This window comes from Triticum dicoccoides, chromosome 2A, assembly GCF_002162155.2.
Source record: "Triticum dicoccoides isolate Atlit2015 ecotype Zavitan chromosome 2A, WEW_v2.0, whole genome shotgun sequence".
Taxonomy (NCBI): Eukaryota; Viridiplantae; Streptophyta; class Magnoliopsida; order Poales; family Poaceae; genus Triticum; species Triticum dicoccoides.
In genome coordinates, this window is record NC_041382.1 from 730,530,914 (window position 1) to 730,546,689 (window position 15,776).

A 15,776-nucleotide genomic window follows, 5' to 3' on the forward strand; every position below is an offset into this window, starting at 1 on the left:
CCCCCGCGCCCGGGAACCCCTGGCCTCCCCACCACGCTGCGGCCCAGCCCCCGCCGCAGAGCTACCCGCCTCCGCCGCCGGGACAGGTATGTCGGCGTCACCTGGTTTCGTCTCTGTGACAGAAGATTGGTGATCGGTATACTGTTAGGAAGGAGCATCTGTAGCTGATTTTGTGTTAGGATTCGGAGCGTAGGCCCGTTGTTGGTCCTAGGGTTTAGGGGAAGCAATGTTATATGCTTATATTGGTTCTGTGATTCCACTCTATTTACTGCGGCTTGTGCTTGGTGTAGTATGATGTTGGTATCATGGTGGAATGAGGATGGGTTATATAATGGGGGTGGTTTTGTGACATTGTGCAATCTGTAGCTTGGTTGCTGTCTTGCTGATGGACGATTGGCGAGGAACTGTTTTGGCAAAAGCTTTCACTACCGGTGTAACTTGTGGACTTTATTCTGTAATTTTTCTCCGGAAATCACTCATGGCTTCGTGAAATAGCTAAACATTTTGTCTCCTCCGCTCTGTACAACTGGGCAGCAGTTTTATGATTTACTTATCCTGGTTTTGAGTGAGGTTTCTTCAGTGGTATCAAATGTTCTGCCAAATGGCGGCATGTTTTTGTTTGTTTCAAGTTTTAAGCCATAGTGACACAGTTTTACCTATGGCTTCTTGTTTAAGTTGCTTATTTGTTATGTTCTTCCATTGGAAATGAAGTTTTGTGACTTGACAATTAGACATTTCTTATTTTGCAGGCATGGGCGTATCATTCATGGCCTCAAAATCATGGATACCCAGGTTTGTCAATACCATCCAAGCCTATGTTATTATATGTATAATTTTACTGGCAAAGAAAACAGCGAGGTAATCCAAACTAGACTTCATAGCTTGTGTTGATACTGATTTGGAGCATCGTTATGATATGTGGGTATTGTAATACAATAGTTGTGTCAATTTTTTTTTAAAACGCTATGAATACGGATGTTTGTCACATAACTATGAACTGCGCATGCAACTCAAGTTTCAGACTACATTTATTCAATTATTTATCCTGTGCGTCACTGTTATTTGGGTTGGTTGATAGGTGCTTACACTGTTTTTCTTTTGACTGTTACTATTAATGCATGTCCCTTCCTATGTAGACCTTGCTTCTGATCTTTGATTCGTACTTCTGTACACAATCAGTACTTCCCAAGTTGTGTTGTGATGTAACAAATGCATTGCCTAGTTACTTTGTTAGTTAAACGACTTATAATGGAATTTAGTTCAGCATCCAACTTAAAAAAGGCTCCTTGGAGCAGAAAAATCACTTCTAATGATAAATGGCTAGCTTGTTTGACGATATAATTTCCTAAAACAAATAAACTCGAAGGGCTTGCCAATGAGGACGATTGGGCCACAAAGGCAAAGGAATGGGCTTCTGCTAAATCTGTTACAGAGAATCACCAGATTCAGCAGCACACCATTCCAAGTAGAACAGAGGTTCACCATTATGGCCACAATGATCAGTATCAGCAACCAGCTGGTCTGCCGACAGAACCTTTACACCCACCAATTCCACAATCAAGTAGCGATCAGTTGATGTTTCAAATGTCAGGTCAACAGAGGGAAACAAACTATTTGCACGGTAACATGTCTTGTTACTCTTGCTCATTATATGTTACATATGGATATGTAAGTTTCAGAACAGATCTGAAGATGATATTGCAGATAGAGGTCCAATGGTGCCACCACCGAAGAATTTTGGTCCATTTCCATCCACCTATGAGCAGGAGGTACCTTATAATTATTCTTCTGCTCAAGGTATGCCTTGCTTGGCAATTTAGTTTGCTTGTGTGGCCTGAGTCAGAATTAGGTGTATCCTGCTGCATATGTATTCCGTTCAATTGCAGAAAGACTGAAAAGTCTAAAGCATCACTTATTTTAGAACAGAGGGGGCATATCACTTCATCTATCTTCTGATATTGTAGCTACATCATCCCTGTTATATTTCGAGGCAATTCATGCGATTTCACTATTGTGTTGGCCTCAAATGGAGCAGAAAAAGGCAGATGCCGATCCAAATTATTGGTTGCATGCACTATGATGCTTGTGATTTTCTTTACCAATGACTCTGATTCCATCACGTTTTTGGTGTTACCAAAATTACAGTACAAATGGTAGAATGTATGTGCTCCCTCCGATCCATATTACTTTTTGCTCAAATGAATGTATCTAGACGTATTTTAGTGCTAGATACATCCGTTTGAGCGACAAGTAATATGGATCGGAGGGAGTAGCTTTTCCAAGTTGTTCTTAATTCCTGTGGCATGTAGTTGATCCATTGTACTTTTCACTTTGAAGGGGTGGAATATTTGTGTCTTTTGCAAACACTCATGTTTTTCTTCCTTAATTACTAGATGGGTCACTGTATATAACTATATATATGGTTGATGCTGATATGTATTCTGCTCAGGGTTTGATACTGGTAGATTTTGACTATGCCATGTAATAACAGGTAATGGGAATGCTACTATTCAATATCCAAGCCCACAAGCTCAGCCATCTCTGAGTGCCTCGTCAGTTCAAGACGGATTTCCTCGTGGGACTCCTGGTGTGCCTGGGCATGGTGTACAGTCTTATAGGATGATGGCTGATCCCAGTGACCAACCATTGGAGTTCAATGACAGAAAAGCTCCTGATATGGCAGTACATGAGACGATAAATATCAGATCTAGTGCTCCAACAGCAGTGTCTGAACATGGCACAGTTCCAACATCAACTCAATCATGGGGCCCATCTGCTACAGTTGGCTATTTTCATCCAGCTGCAGTACCACCACAAGCATCACAGGTTTAGTACTCTGTTATAATTTCTTGCGTCATTGATACAGTTGTGCTTATTTTTATTCTGTTACAGATGGATCCTTCTTTGCATGCTGGACCACTCTTTGGAGCTCTCTCTGGTTCGAACTATATTCCACCTGCAGCATTTGGTGTTGGTAGTGTAACTGAAGCATTCCCTACAGATGCAAACACTCTTTTCAATGTTGCAGAACGGTCAAAGAAAGTAGGTTTTGTGGTTCCATTCATTTCACTTGCTTATCACCATAGCCGTTTAACTTTTAACTGATTCTTGTGCTCGATTATGTACCAGCCTCCAGTACCGAACTGGCTTCGAGAAGAGCTTCTAAAGAAAAAATCCACTCCAGTCAGTGCTTCAGTGCAGCATTCGATAAATTATGATTCCATGGATTCTGAAGATGCTGTGGAACCACCAAAAAGAGCTGACCAAACTGATAGTAGAAGCATTAGTTCAGCAAAATCAATCATAGCTGATGAAGCTGATGAGGTGCTCTTCTTTATTTTTAATCATTAGTGCAGTACATATTATGCTATTAAACTGCCCTAATGTGATTCACTTGCATGCAAAAGTCTGTCCCTAATGATTTATTTCAGTACGAGTAGTACCATGTCCAAGTTAATGGGTTTAAAGCTAAATAGTATTGTGGAGGACTTTAAATGCATAATGATTTTTGGACAACTTTTATAAATCAAAGTGAACTAATTAAATCAGCGGCTTTGAGAAACTAAATAATTTACTTACTTTCTTATATAGTTTTTTTAATGTTTTATATGGTAATTTCTGAAGAACAGTGATTTCATAATGGTGAAAGAAATGGCACGGCTATGTGTCAATCTTTTCCAGATTTGATTTGTCAGTAAAACACTTGAGGTTGCTTGTCATACGGTATTGGCAAATCCCCTAAGTTCGTATAATCAGTTTTCTGGAGCAGCGCCTTTTTTCATCTGTGCGCATGTTCGCTTCTTTTGGATCCGGTGGAAACATCGGATGCTAGTTACTGAAAAATTGATCCTTTTTGTTCCTGTTCATATTCAACTTGGATATTAACATGACCCTCATTTCAAATCGATGTACTGGACTTGAATTGTTTGCAGGATGAAGTTGAAGCGGCACGGACGGCAGCAATCAACAAGGAAATTAAACGCGTGTTGACAGAAGTTCTTCTAAAGGTTTGTTCATTGCATGGAAGTTATTTACTTATTTAGCTAGGTTTAGCAGAGCATGTACTTCTGTCCTAAGAAATACAGCAAGACTGCATTTCTTACTTTTGTCCTTTTTTAATTTCAAGGTTACTGATGATCTTTTTAACGAGATCGCAACCAAAGTTATGAATGAAGATGATTCATCAGCTGAAAGTGAGTGAATTATACTTAAAACTTAATGTAAATAGGACGTTGCTGATTATCGCCTCTGTGTTGCAGCAAATGAGACCACTGGCGTCTCTAGCTCAAAGGACCTTGGTCTGGGAGAAGCAAAAGTCAAGACCACAGCTAAAGTTGTAGTCCCTGCTAAGCCAAACAATGTTAGCTCTACTGGTCATTCTGATGGTAATGGGCTAAGTTCTCCTAAAGGTGCTCTTCTTGGTCTTGCTAGTTATGATTCAGATGACGAGGATGATGAGGGTGACGGTGATGGTAAGGATTTAATTTCAAATTTATCATCTGAAATTAAAGTTGGTGCAGCTCATCCTAAAGAAAGTAAGTTCTTGAAAAACACAAAGCAGACATGGTTTCCGTGAATTTATTTTCTAAAGAAGGAAGAGCTTATTGTTAACTGCGATACATAATCACCATGTAGGTGAGAACGTTGATGGCGAACTGCACAATAATAGTAACAGAAGTATTGCTTCAGTCCAAAGTGTTCCATCTGGAGATGATCATAAATCCAGTGACAGAAGATCTCAGAGTTGGCCAACTGCAGAATCTGAACGAGAGCCAAGTATTCATGACACACAGAATGGAGAAGCCAAAACTTCTATTCAGCCAATTGGTGTGATTCATAAAACGAATGAGAAGGTACATGGACATGCAGAGGTGGATTTCCAAAATGGAAAAACCTCTTCCGGCCATCATACTGAAAGTAATAATAATAATGCGGAGAGCACTCACAGGCATTTTGAAAGGAACGGTCATGAGAAAGATCTTAAAGAGGCGAAGGTTGTCAATGGAAAAGACTCTGAGCCTTCTAGAACTGACAAGTTTAGAGATGGTGACAAGCATAGCATGCCTGAAAATATTGATAAAAAAGGCACCTACAAAGAGGAAAAGGGTTCTGGCAGGTATGCAAAACATGGATTGGATAGATGGGATGATGCCAAAAGAGATCGAAAGGACCTTCCAAAGGATGCAAGAGAGAGAAAGAGGGATTCTGCTGATAGAAGAGACATAGGAAAAGATGGGAATGACGATAGATCAAGGCAAATTACTAAGAGCTCAGCTAGCCACAGCAGCAGAAGGTCACGGTCACGGTCACCAAGTGGGAGAAGCCGTGCTAGGAATGAGAGTTCTTCACGTGTTCGAGGGAGTGTTTCAAGCGACGAGCCTTCTGATAATGCAAAAAGGAGGTAGTGTTATTCTTACATTTTGATGTTTAGCATGTCTCAGTTTATGAGTTGCCCTTTCTCTTGTGTACTGATTACTCCATACTCCATTTTCTACTGCAGAAAGAGTCATTCTCGTAAAAACAGCATGTCTCCCTCACCTCCAAAATCTAGGAGCAGGTATATCAACAATATTCCTCCCTTCTATGTAATATATGTTAACAGTGGGAAATTTTTGCTAGTTAGCTCCAACATGTTCACATAACTATGTAAGTTTGACATTGATAGTTTTGCTGATCATGAATGCTCAGAATCATGCTATAGACATCAATCTCATTTCTCACCATGAAGGGGTAGGGCATTTATGATAAGGTGGCTCTGAAACATCAGTGGGATTTTAATGTTATGTTTAGTAGAACTGTGTTGCACTACATCTCTTCATAATAATTCTCTCTGCAAGAGTGCCTCAAAGCTGGATAATGTTGGAACTGTTTTACTTCTATTATTTGTCAATTTGATATGATATGAATAAGCACTGAGCAGGACACCTCTGAGTGAAGCAACATCAGGTTCATATATCGCTTATCCTTACTTACCCATTTAGTATTATGTTTCATCTCTAGACGAGTTTCGCGGTCTCCACATAGCAAGCATTCTCACCGCAGGCATTCACCTTATTCATCTGCTGAAAGGTAAGCGCTTAATTGGTTCTTTATTTTTCATTACATTGCCAGGTGATATTTTGGTGTGAATTTTCAGCAATTTATAGATTCAAGTTGTTATATATTCAAAACTTGATGTAGCTGATTTCTGGGAAATGGGTTAGTACAACAGGGCCAAAAAAGAGGAGATATCAAGGATTTTCAGGATAAAAAGGGTGAACCTTTAGGTGTCATGAAAAAATTGTGTTTTGGATTTTGTAAGATACCTTTATTAGATCGTAAATTTGCATAGTTTGCCATAGTGTCTGGTGTTGTGTCAACTTAAGAATTTTGAAAATAATTTCACCTGGAACTTCTTTGAATTGTAACTTGAGAAATTAGAACAAGCATTCAAGCCCCTATGAGGTTATCAAGTCCATAACTTTCTGAATTGTATTTTGTCGTGGAGTGCAATGGCAGGGTCGGCATTCCAGCCGTGCTTCATCCTAGACCTTTTCAGGAATGCGGACCCATGTTAATCTGGAGCTCTGTGTGTGCTACAGCACCTGCACCGTAATCACACTCCATTTGTTAAACTATTTCTAATCATTGCAGGAAGAAGCGGTCCAGATCTAGAACTCCGGTCAAGAGGAGGTAGAAGAAGCTAGGTGGTTTTGTTTGTTTCCACTAGGGATGCTTGCCCTTTGCCCTTCCGATGAGGAAACAACATTTGCACGCCCACGAAACAAGATGCTGGATCTAGCCTCCAACAGAGGAGACGACTCGACGACTCACGTGATGGATGTTGTTCGAAGGATGATGCACGGTGCCCAGCGGAAGATATGTCCGGTTTGCCAATATTAGGATATGTAATGTTTTGTACAAGCAGGGGACTTCATAATTTGTAGCTCTAGCGTCCCTTTAACTATTTTATTACTTGTATTTTCTCTTGAGGACATTTAGTACTAGTATGCAAGGAGAGGAGACTGGCCGAGTTTCGTTGGGACATGCTGCGATGTAATTTTGTATTGTTATATATGCTCATCGCCTATCCCTGAATCATAATTAGGTCGGGAAAGTGTGTCGCAGGCCTCCACATGTAATTTGTATTATCCTATGGATGGACATGCTGGAATTTATTTAGCATTCATTTGCAGAAACTAAAGAATCCTATTATATTTTTTCTACCTTGGTTTACTGTGGACGAAATAGAAAACACACTGTAAATCAGGAAAAGTGTATTTGAGGCAATGTGCCAGACATGCCCGTTGTGTTGGCCTCAAATGGACGAAGGGAAGGCAGATTGGTTGCAGCATGATGTTGTGAATATTTCTACTGAATTACGTTTTGAACTGAATTACCGGGTGGGTCAGTAGTTGGGATGGTAGATGAATGATGCTGATGTGCAACCTGCTGAGTGAATGCTACTTCAGTATCAGAACACATACAAGCCCAGGCATGTCCAACTGCCTCATCACTGATACTTCAGCACCATCTATTCTTATTCCGTTAGAGATGGACCATGTGTCTGTGAGCATGACCACTGTTTGGAGTAGCCTCTGCTCTGCAGCATTCGAAACATTGTTCTACCAAAGTAGTCATCAGGACAGTCACCTGTTTATGCAGTCAAATTTTCCTACCGCAGCAGCCAGCAGGGTATTTGCCTGATAGAAATCACTACAGATGTGATCTTCTTTCCTACAGATATAGATACAAATGGATAATCCCTATACCGGGATGCAACGCAGGAAGCATTCAATTCAGTAATTTACAGCAACCAGGGATACCGCCTGGCCCTCAGCCGGCCGACGAGCTCCCCGCAATCCACCTCCCTGAGGCGCAGCAGCAGGTGCAGCACGACGCCCGCGATGAACCCCAGCGCGGCGCTGGAGCCGGTGAGCGACACGCCGGCGCAGACCAGCATCACGAACGACTCCTCCTTGCTCCCCATGTCGCGCGACGCCATGGCCAGCTCCACGCCCGAGAAGAGCAGCATCACCCCCAGGATGCCGATGGGGAACTCCCCCAGGATCGTCACGAACGAGTTGCCGAACACCAGTCCCAGCGCCAGCTTGCCCATGGCCAGGAACACCACGGACGCGCCGCTCCGGCCGCCGAACCGGTACTGCCCCGCCAGCCCGCCCGCGCCGTGGCAGCACGGCATGGCGCCGAACCAGCACCCCACCAGGTTCATCAGCCCCACGCTGACGGACACCCTCGCCGGCGACAGCTCCGCCTGCTCCGGGAACAGGTCCGACGACAGCTTGCACACGGCGATCACCGAGTTGAGCACCGACAGCGGGAGCTGCGGCACGGCCGCCTGCCAGAACCCGATCTTGAAATCGTCCCATGTTATCTTCACCAGCCCCAGCGGCGCCGGCCCGAAGCGGAGGCCGCGGAAGATGGACGGGTCACGCACGAAGCAGAGCACCAGCCCCAGCGCGAACACGATCAGCGCCGCCGGGACGCGGCCGCAGGAGCGACGGCGTGTGGCGGCGCGGCCGTCGGCTCCGTTGATGGCTGAATCGTCGTCGTCCCCGGCGCCGGTGGCGAGGAGGATGAAGAGCAGCGCGGCGAGCGCGAGCAGCAGGCCGTCGAGGCCGAGCAGGGGGCGCTCCACGGAGGTGGAGGCGGAGGAGGAGCGGGAGAAGTCCTGGTCGTAGCGGATGTACTTGACGGCGGTGAAGGCGAAGGAGAGGCCCTGGGAGAGCTGCACGCCGCGGACGACGGGGAGCGGGAGCACGCGGTAGAGGCAGGTCATGAGCCCCGTGGCGCCGAGGAAGAGGAGGATGGCGGCGACGGCGATGCCGGCGCCCATGATCTGCGGGACGGTGAGGTGCGCCGAGGAGAGCGCGACGGCGGCGATGGACTTCATGGGCTGCACGGGCATGGGGATCCCGAAGAGCACGCCGCTGGCGAAGTTGTAGAGCGCGGTGAAGATGAGCGTGGTGCCCAGGTCGAGGTGGGAGGCCAGCGACAGCGCCAGCACGATGGGGATGTAGGTGCCCAGGTCCCCCACCGCGCCGCCCAGCTCCGACCAGACGGACGTCTTGAGCCGGATGGACGGCGGGAGGAACCGCCGCCGGTGCGGCGGCTCGGCCGGGAGCAGCGGATCGCCGGCGGAGGATGCCATGGCCGGCTGCAGCTGCACGACCGCAGAGCACAACTGCTGTGGGTGGGGGCTGAGTATAGAAATGGGCAGGTGGCGTGCGAGATTTGCAGTGATTATAGATGGCGATGGCATCCGGACTCCGATTGTTGTTTAGCGCGACGGCGACGTGCGTGGTTTATATATACTCGGTGAACGCTTCATGTTTCTAAACGCAACTTTGTCAGATATGGAGCACACACTTGGTTTTCGAGGCATTGGATTTTTGCTATTCAATTTTTACCAAGGTGTTTCTACACGGTGGCTTCATCACTGTCTTTCTTTTAACACGTACAAACGCAAGCGCTCATACATACACGCATACATTTACGTACAAACGCAAGCGCTCATACATACACGCATACATTCATCTCTATAAACGCCACACGCACACCATATTCCTTGTTGGAAATATGAGCAAATTACTACGAGATTTAATCCGAATAAACAGAAGATAAATCATGACTACAGCAACAGAGATTAAACTAATCATGTGAACTAGCATAGCAGATGAACAGATCACATCTAGGGCATATACTAAAAACATGAATTCTACCACGATCTCGAACAGGAAGATAGAATCACATACGGTGCAGCGGGAGCAACACCGCCGGCGTTGACGTTGTCACCCATGTCGTTGAGGACGAGGTTGCCGAGGTCGGGGAAGAAGTCGTCGTTCGCGAAGTCGTCGCTGCCAGCAGTCGCGCGAGTGCGCTCCCCAAAAACCTGATCGCCCCTCTCCCGTACAGGATCACGAGAGGCGGGGTTCCGGAGGCCTGCTGTCCCTCACGTCGAAAGGAGGGATGAAGAAGACTTGCTTGGCGGCGCAATGATCTGGAACGGTGGTGAGAAACCATACGAAGTGGCGGCGGCTAGGGTAGACGTCTGCCTGACTATATAGTGCGGGCCGGGTAGGTCGTGGGAAACGGTTCAGTAATTAACGCGTCCGTTAATTATTAATTAATGACTCATTAATTTCCCCGAACAGCAAAAATATAGACAACGTGCATAGCTCTGTCCTCGGCTCGGCTCAATCCCGCAACTCGCGGCGCGGCGCGGCGTGTCGTGACGAGGCGAGCGAGGAGGAGGAGCGCGCGTGTAGGTCTTCTCTTCTCATGCTCATACAAGTGGTAGAAGAGCTCACCCTATAAAGAGGTGCAACTCTCTCTCAACTTCCAGGGTGGGACTAAACTTTAACCTCACTCACTCCACTCACATGTGTGCATGAATGAGCCAAGAGAATTTCAGAATTTTAGTTGGGCTTTGGGCCAAAGGCCTACTAGCAAAATTCCAACAATTCCCCACAAAGTCTCATTGGCACATCTCATCATTTAGTTCCAAAATATTGTTTATATACCGGTGTTTAGTGGAGACTGTGAAGTTGAACTTCCACTTAGAGATTTATGTTACACTAGATCACAACTTGAATAGTGGACTATGCCTTGAACTACAAGTTTTTTGCGAGACTAGTTTCACACAAATTCTTGACCGACACTTGGCTGCCGCAAGGCTTTCCTACGGGTGGAGCGTATACGTCATACTCCAGGGCCTTTTCATAAATTTATTAGAGAACACCCAATTCTCACAGACTGCGACATTAACAGTCAAATTCATATAGGTGTGTTCCTCAGAAGATGTTCTGCAGGACAACATCTCTGCTTACCCGAATAAGTCACTTGGAACACATTAAGATAAGTATCAACCTGCCATGCAGATCAGGAGAGTATTGCATCTTCACGGAGTGGGATAGTTAATATAGGGATACTCTCCTCCCAGCTGACCAACAGCTTTTCTCCCACTTCTACTTCACGGGATCTCCGATCACATAGAGTGGGTTACCACTATGGACAACTCATGCGGTGGGTCTCAAACCCATCTCCATCGATGCATTATCTATCACATTACGTGATAGACCCTTTGTGAAGGGATCTGCCAAGTTTTTCGACGTCTGGAGATAATCCAACGTAATAACTCCGGAGTTCCTCAATTTTCTGACAGATTTTAGTCTCCTCTTCACATGTCTTGAGGACTTCATATTGTCCTTCGAACTGTTTATCTTGACGATCACAGTTTGATTATCACAATTCATCAGGATAGGGGGTATTGGTTTTTCAACCATAGGTAAGTCCATCAAGAGTTCACGAAGCCACTCTGCTTCAACAGTGGCAGTGTCCAATGCTGTGAGTTTTGCTTCCATAGTTGACCTCGTTAAGATGGTCTGCTTGCAAGACTTCCAGGAAACAGCGCCACCACCAAGTGTAAAAACATAACCACTTGTGGCCTTTATCTCATCAGCATCAGAAATCCAGTTTGAGTCACTATAACCCTCCAGTACCCTTGGATACCCGGTGTAGTGAATCCCATAGCTCGCGGTGCCTTTCAAATAGCGCATAACTCTCTCAAGCGCATGCCAATGATCATCTCCCGGTTTTGACACAAACCGACTCAGCTTGCTCACAGCAAAAGAGATGTCAGGCCTCGTGGCACTCGCCAAATACATAAGCGAACCAATAATCTGAGAATACCTCAGTTGATCTCTAGCAATCTGTCGATTCTTTCGAAGCAACACACTAGCATCATATGGAGTTGGAGAAGGTGTGCAGTCGCTATACCCAAAACGACTCAAGACCTTTTCCACATAGTGAGACTGAAGCAGTGTGATCCCACCATTCTCATCTCTCAACAGCTTGATGTTTAAGATAACATCAGCTACTCCTAGATCCTTTATCTCAAAACAGTGAGATAAGAAATCCTTAACCTCCTTGATTAAATCAAGTTTGGTTCCAAATATCAATATGTCGTCGACATACAGACAAAGAATAACTCCTTCGCCCCCACCATAGCGATAGTACACACACTTGTCACCATCGTTTACTACAAAGCCGGCGGCAGTTAGTGTTCTTTTGAACTTCTCATGCCACTCCTTAGGAGCTTGTTTAAGGCCATATAAAGACTTTAATAACTTGCACACCTTTCCTTCCTGACCAGGTACTACAAAATCATCTGGCTGATCCATGTAGATTTCCTCCTTCAACTCTCCATTGAGGAAAGCTGTCTTAACGTCCATTTGATGAACGAGAAGACCATGTGAGGCATCTAGTGATAGTAGCACCTGAATTGTGGTCAGTCTAGCCACGGGTGAGTAAGTATCAAAGAAGTCTTCACCTTCTTTCTGGGTATAACCCTTGGCCACAAGCTGTGCCTTGTACTTTTCAATCGTACCATCAGGTCTAAGCTTCTTCTTGAACACCCACTTACATCCTACAGGTTTGCACCCATAAGGACGGTCAGTGATCTCCCAGGTACCGTTAGCTAAGATGGAATCCATCTCGCTACGTACAGCTTCCTTCCAGCAGTCAGCATCAGGAAATGCATAGGCTTCTGAAATAGTCCTGGGTGTGTCATCCACGAGGTACACAATGAAATCATCACCAAAGGACTTTGCAGTCCTCTGTCTCTTACTCCTCACAGGAGTTCCATTGTCACCTCAACAGGATTCTCAACGTGTTCCATCGCAATGGTGGGTTCAGGAATTACAGTGAATTCCTCACTAGATGGAGTAGGTATCTCCTGATTTGATGAACTCGACATATCCTTCATAGGAAATATGTCCTCAAAGAAAGTTGCATCATTTGACTCCATAATCGTACCAACATGCATGTCGGACACCTCAGATTTTATTATCAAAAATCTATAGCCGATGCTATGAAAAACATAGCCCAGAATAACACAATCCACGGTTTTTGGTCCAAGCTTGCGCTTCTTGGGAATTGGTATATTGACTTTCGCCAAACAACCCCAAGTACGTAGGTAAGAGAGTTTCAACCTTTTCCTTTCCCATTCCTCAAATCGAGTCATGGTCTTATGCTTTGTGGGAACCCGATTTAGGACATGACACACAGTCATTAGCGCCTCCCCCCACCATTCCTTGGATAGACCCAAAGTGTCTAACATGGTGTTAACCATATCAGTTAGAGTTCGGTTCTTTCTTTCGGCTACCCCATTTGACTGGGGTGAGTAGGGAGGCGTCCTCTCATGGATTATACCATGTTCCGCACAAAACAGATCAAATTCATTGGAAAAATACTCTCCACCACGATCGTACCTAAGCCGTTTAATTTTTCGATCAAGTTGGTTCTCTGCCTCAGCTTTATAGTTTTTGAAGAAAGTCAAAGCCTCATCTTTTGATTTCAGAAGATACACATAACAATATCTAGTGGAGTCATCAGTCAACGTCATGAAGTATCTCTTTCCACCTTTTGTCAACACGCCATTCATGTCACAAAGATCAGAATGTATAAGCTCTAGTGGCGCCAAGTCTCTTGCCTCTGCAGTCTTATGGGACTTGCGAGGTTGCTTAGCTTGCACACATACTTGGCACTTAGAGCCCTTGACAGGAGAGATTTTCGGAATTAAATTCATATTGGCTAGCCACGTCATGCATCCAAAGTTAATATGACAAAGTCGTGAATGCCAAATATCAGACTCATTATTGTGGCAAACATTATTAATAACTTTAGTGCAAATATCTGACAAAGATAGATGGAACAAGCCTCCGCACTCATAGCCTTTTCCAACAAATTGTCCACACTTAGAAATTACAACTTTATTGGATTCGAAAACCAACTTAAAACCATCTCGACATAAATGGGAACCGCTAACGAGATTTTTATTGATGGACGACACATGCTGAACGTTCTTCAGACGCACGGTCTTCCCCGAAGTAAACTTCAGATCGACCGTACCAACACCTCGAATGATGGCATGTGACCCATTCCCCATCAGCACGGGAGAAGTCCTAGTGGCCCGGTAAGAAGAAAACATGGAGGCGTCAGCACAAACATGTACATTGGCACCGGTGTCAATTAACCAATCAGGGGATTGAAATACTGAAAGGATGGTAGGAAAAATACCGTACCCTGATTCCTTCATATCAGTATCACCGATGACGACATTAGCGGACTTGCCGCTCTTCTCATGTTCGCGCTCCTCAAAGCGGTTAGGACACTTCGGAGCCCAGTGATTAGGATCACCGCAGACATGGCAAAGTCCCTTCCCCTTCTTATGAGAATTCTTCTTGAAGTTGGTAGAATGTGATGGCTTGTTTTTTGTATTAAACTTGCCTTTGCCCTGAGTTTTGTTCTTGTTGTTTTTGAACTTGTTGGGCTGGAAGTTCTTCTTCTGTACCATGTGGGCACTAGAACCTCCCTCGGCAACTCGAGCACGTGTGTCCTTTGCTCTCGCCTTCTCTTCAACATCAAGAGTACCAATGAGATCCGCAACGGAAAACTCCTGTCTCTTGTGTTTCAGGGAAGTAGCAAAATTGTTCCACGAAGGTGGAAGCTTGGCAATGATGCCCCCGGCAACAAATTTGTCCGGCAATACACACTTGAAGTACTTAAGTTCTTTTGTGAGCGACTGTATCTCATGAGCCTGCTGTACAACAGCGCGCTCATCAGTCATCTTGTAGTCATAGAATTGCTCCATGACGTACAACTTGCTGCCGGCGTTCGAGGCACCAAACTTGGCCTCGAGCGCAGCCCACATGTCCTTGCCGTTGTCAAACGACATATACGAATCCACAATTGAGTCATCAAGAACACTCAGAAGAGCGCCTTTAAAGAGGGTATCGATCTTCTCAAAAGCTTCCAGCTGTGCTGGATTAAGATCGCTCTCAGGCTTGCCCTTGGTGGCGTCATAGCAGCCCATGGTGTGAAACCAGTAGACTGCTCTCATGCGCCACCTCTTATATTGCGCCCCCTTAAATGCAGGCGGCTTCAGATGCGCAGCAAAACCACTCGGAGTAAATTGCCTATAATCAGGTTTTTGGATTGTTGGAAATATGAGCAAATAACTACGAGATTTAATCCGAATAAACAGAAGATAAATCATGACTACAGCAACAGAGATTAAACTAATCATGTGAACTAGCATAGCAGATGAACAGATCACATCTAGGGCACATACTAGAAACATGAATTCTACCACGATCTCGAACAGGAAGGATAGAATCACATACGGTGCAACGGGAGCAACACCACCGGCGTTGACGTTGTCACCCATGTCGTCGAGGACGAGGTTGCCGAGGTCGGGGAAGAAGTCGTTGTGACGCCCCCGATTCAATCGTACACTAATCATGCACGCAAATGTGTACGATCAAGATCAGGGACTCACGGGAAGATATCACAACACAACTCTACAAATAAAATAAGTCATACAAGCATCATAATACAAGCCAGGGGCCTCGAGGGCTCGAATACAAGTGCTCGATCATAGACGAGTCAGCGGAAGCAACAATATCTGAGAACAGCCATAAGTTAAACAAGTTTGCCTTAAGAAGGCTAGCACAAACTGGGATACAGATCGAAAGAGGCGCATGCCTCCTGCCTGGGATCCTCCTAACTACTCCTGGTCGTCGTCAGCGGGCTGCACGTAGTAGTAGGCACCTCCAGCGTAGGAGGAGTCGTCGTCGAAGGTGGCGTCTGGCTCCTGGACTCCAGCATCTGGTTGCGACAACCAGAAAGAAAGGAAAGGGGAAAAGGGGGGAAGAAAGCAACCCTGAGTACTCATCCAAAGTACTCGCAAGCAAGGAACTACACTACATATGCAT

The 15,776-nt window shown here is 45.2% G+C and overlaps 2 protein-coding genes across 2 annotated transcripts; one reads left to right on the forward strand and one right to left on the reverse strand.

Moving 5' to 3' along the window:
- Positions 1 to 6: 6 nt before the first annotated feature.
- LOC119356720 (cylicin-1-like) lies at positions 7 to 7,178 on the forward strand. Its single transcript, XM_037623692.1, has 14 exons — positions 7 to 86; positions 750 to 792; positions 1,367 to 1,621; positions 1,705 to 1,797; positions 2,492 to 2,826; positions 2,893 to 3,042; positions 3,130 to 3,324; positions 3,933 to 4,007; positions 4,127 to 4,193; positions 4,260 to 4,535; positions 4,636 to 5,401; positions 5,501 to 5,557; positions 6,001 to 6,069; positions 6,634 to 7,178. The coding sequence occupies exons 3-14, from the start codon at positions 1,576 to 1,578 to the stop codon at positions 6,674 to 6,676; spliced, it is 2,172 nt and encodes a 723-aa protein (XP_037479589.1). The 5' UTR covers positions 7 to 86; positions 750 to 792; positions 1,367 to 1,575; the 3' UTR covers positions 6,677 to 7,178.
- A 318-nt stretch (positions 7,179 to 7,496) lies between these two features.
- On the reverse strand, positions 7,497 to 9,216 carry LOC119356721 (molybdate transporter 2-like). Its single transcript, XM_037623693.1, has one exon. It carries the CDS (start codon positions 9,149 to 9,151, stop codon positions 7,787 to 7,789), a length of 1,365 nt encoding a protein of 454 aa, XP_037479590.1. The 5' UTR covers positions 9,152 to 9,216; the 3' UTR covers positions 7,497 to 7,786.
- Positions 9,217 to 15,776: the final 6,560 nt, after the last annotated feature.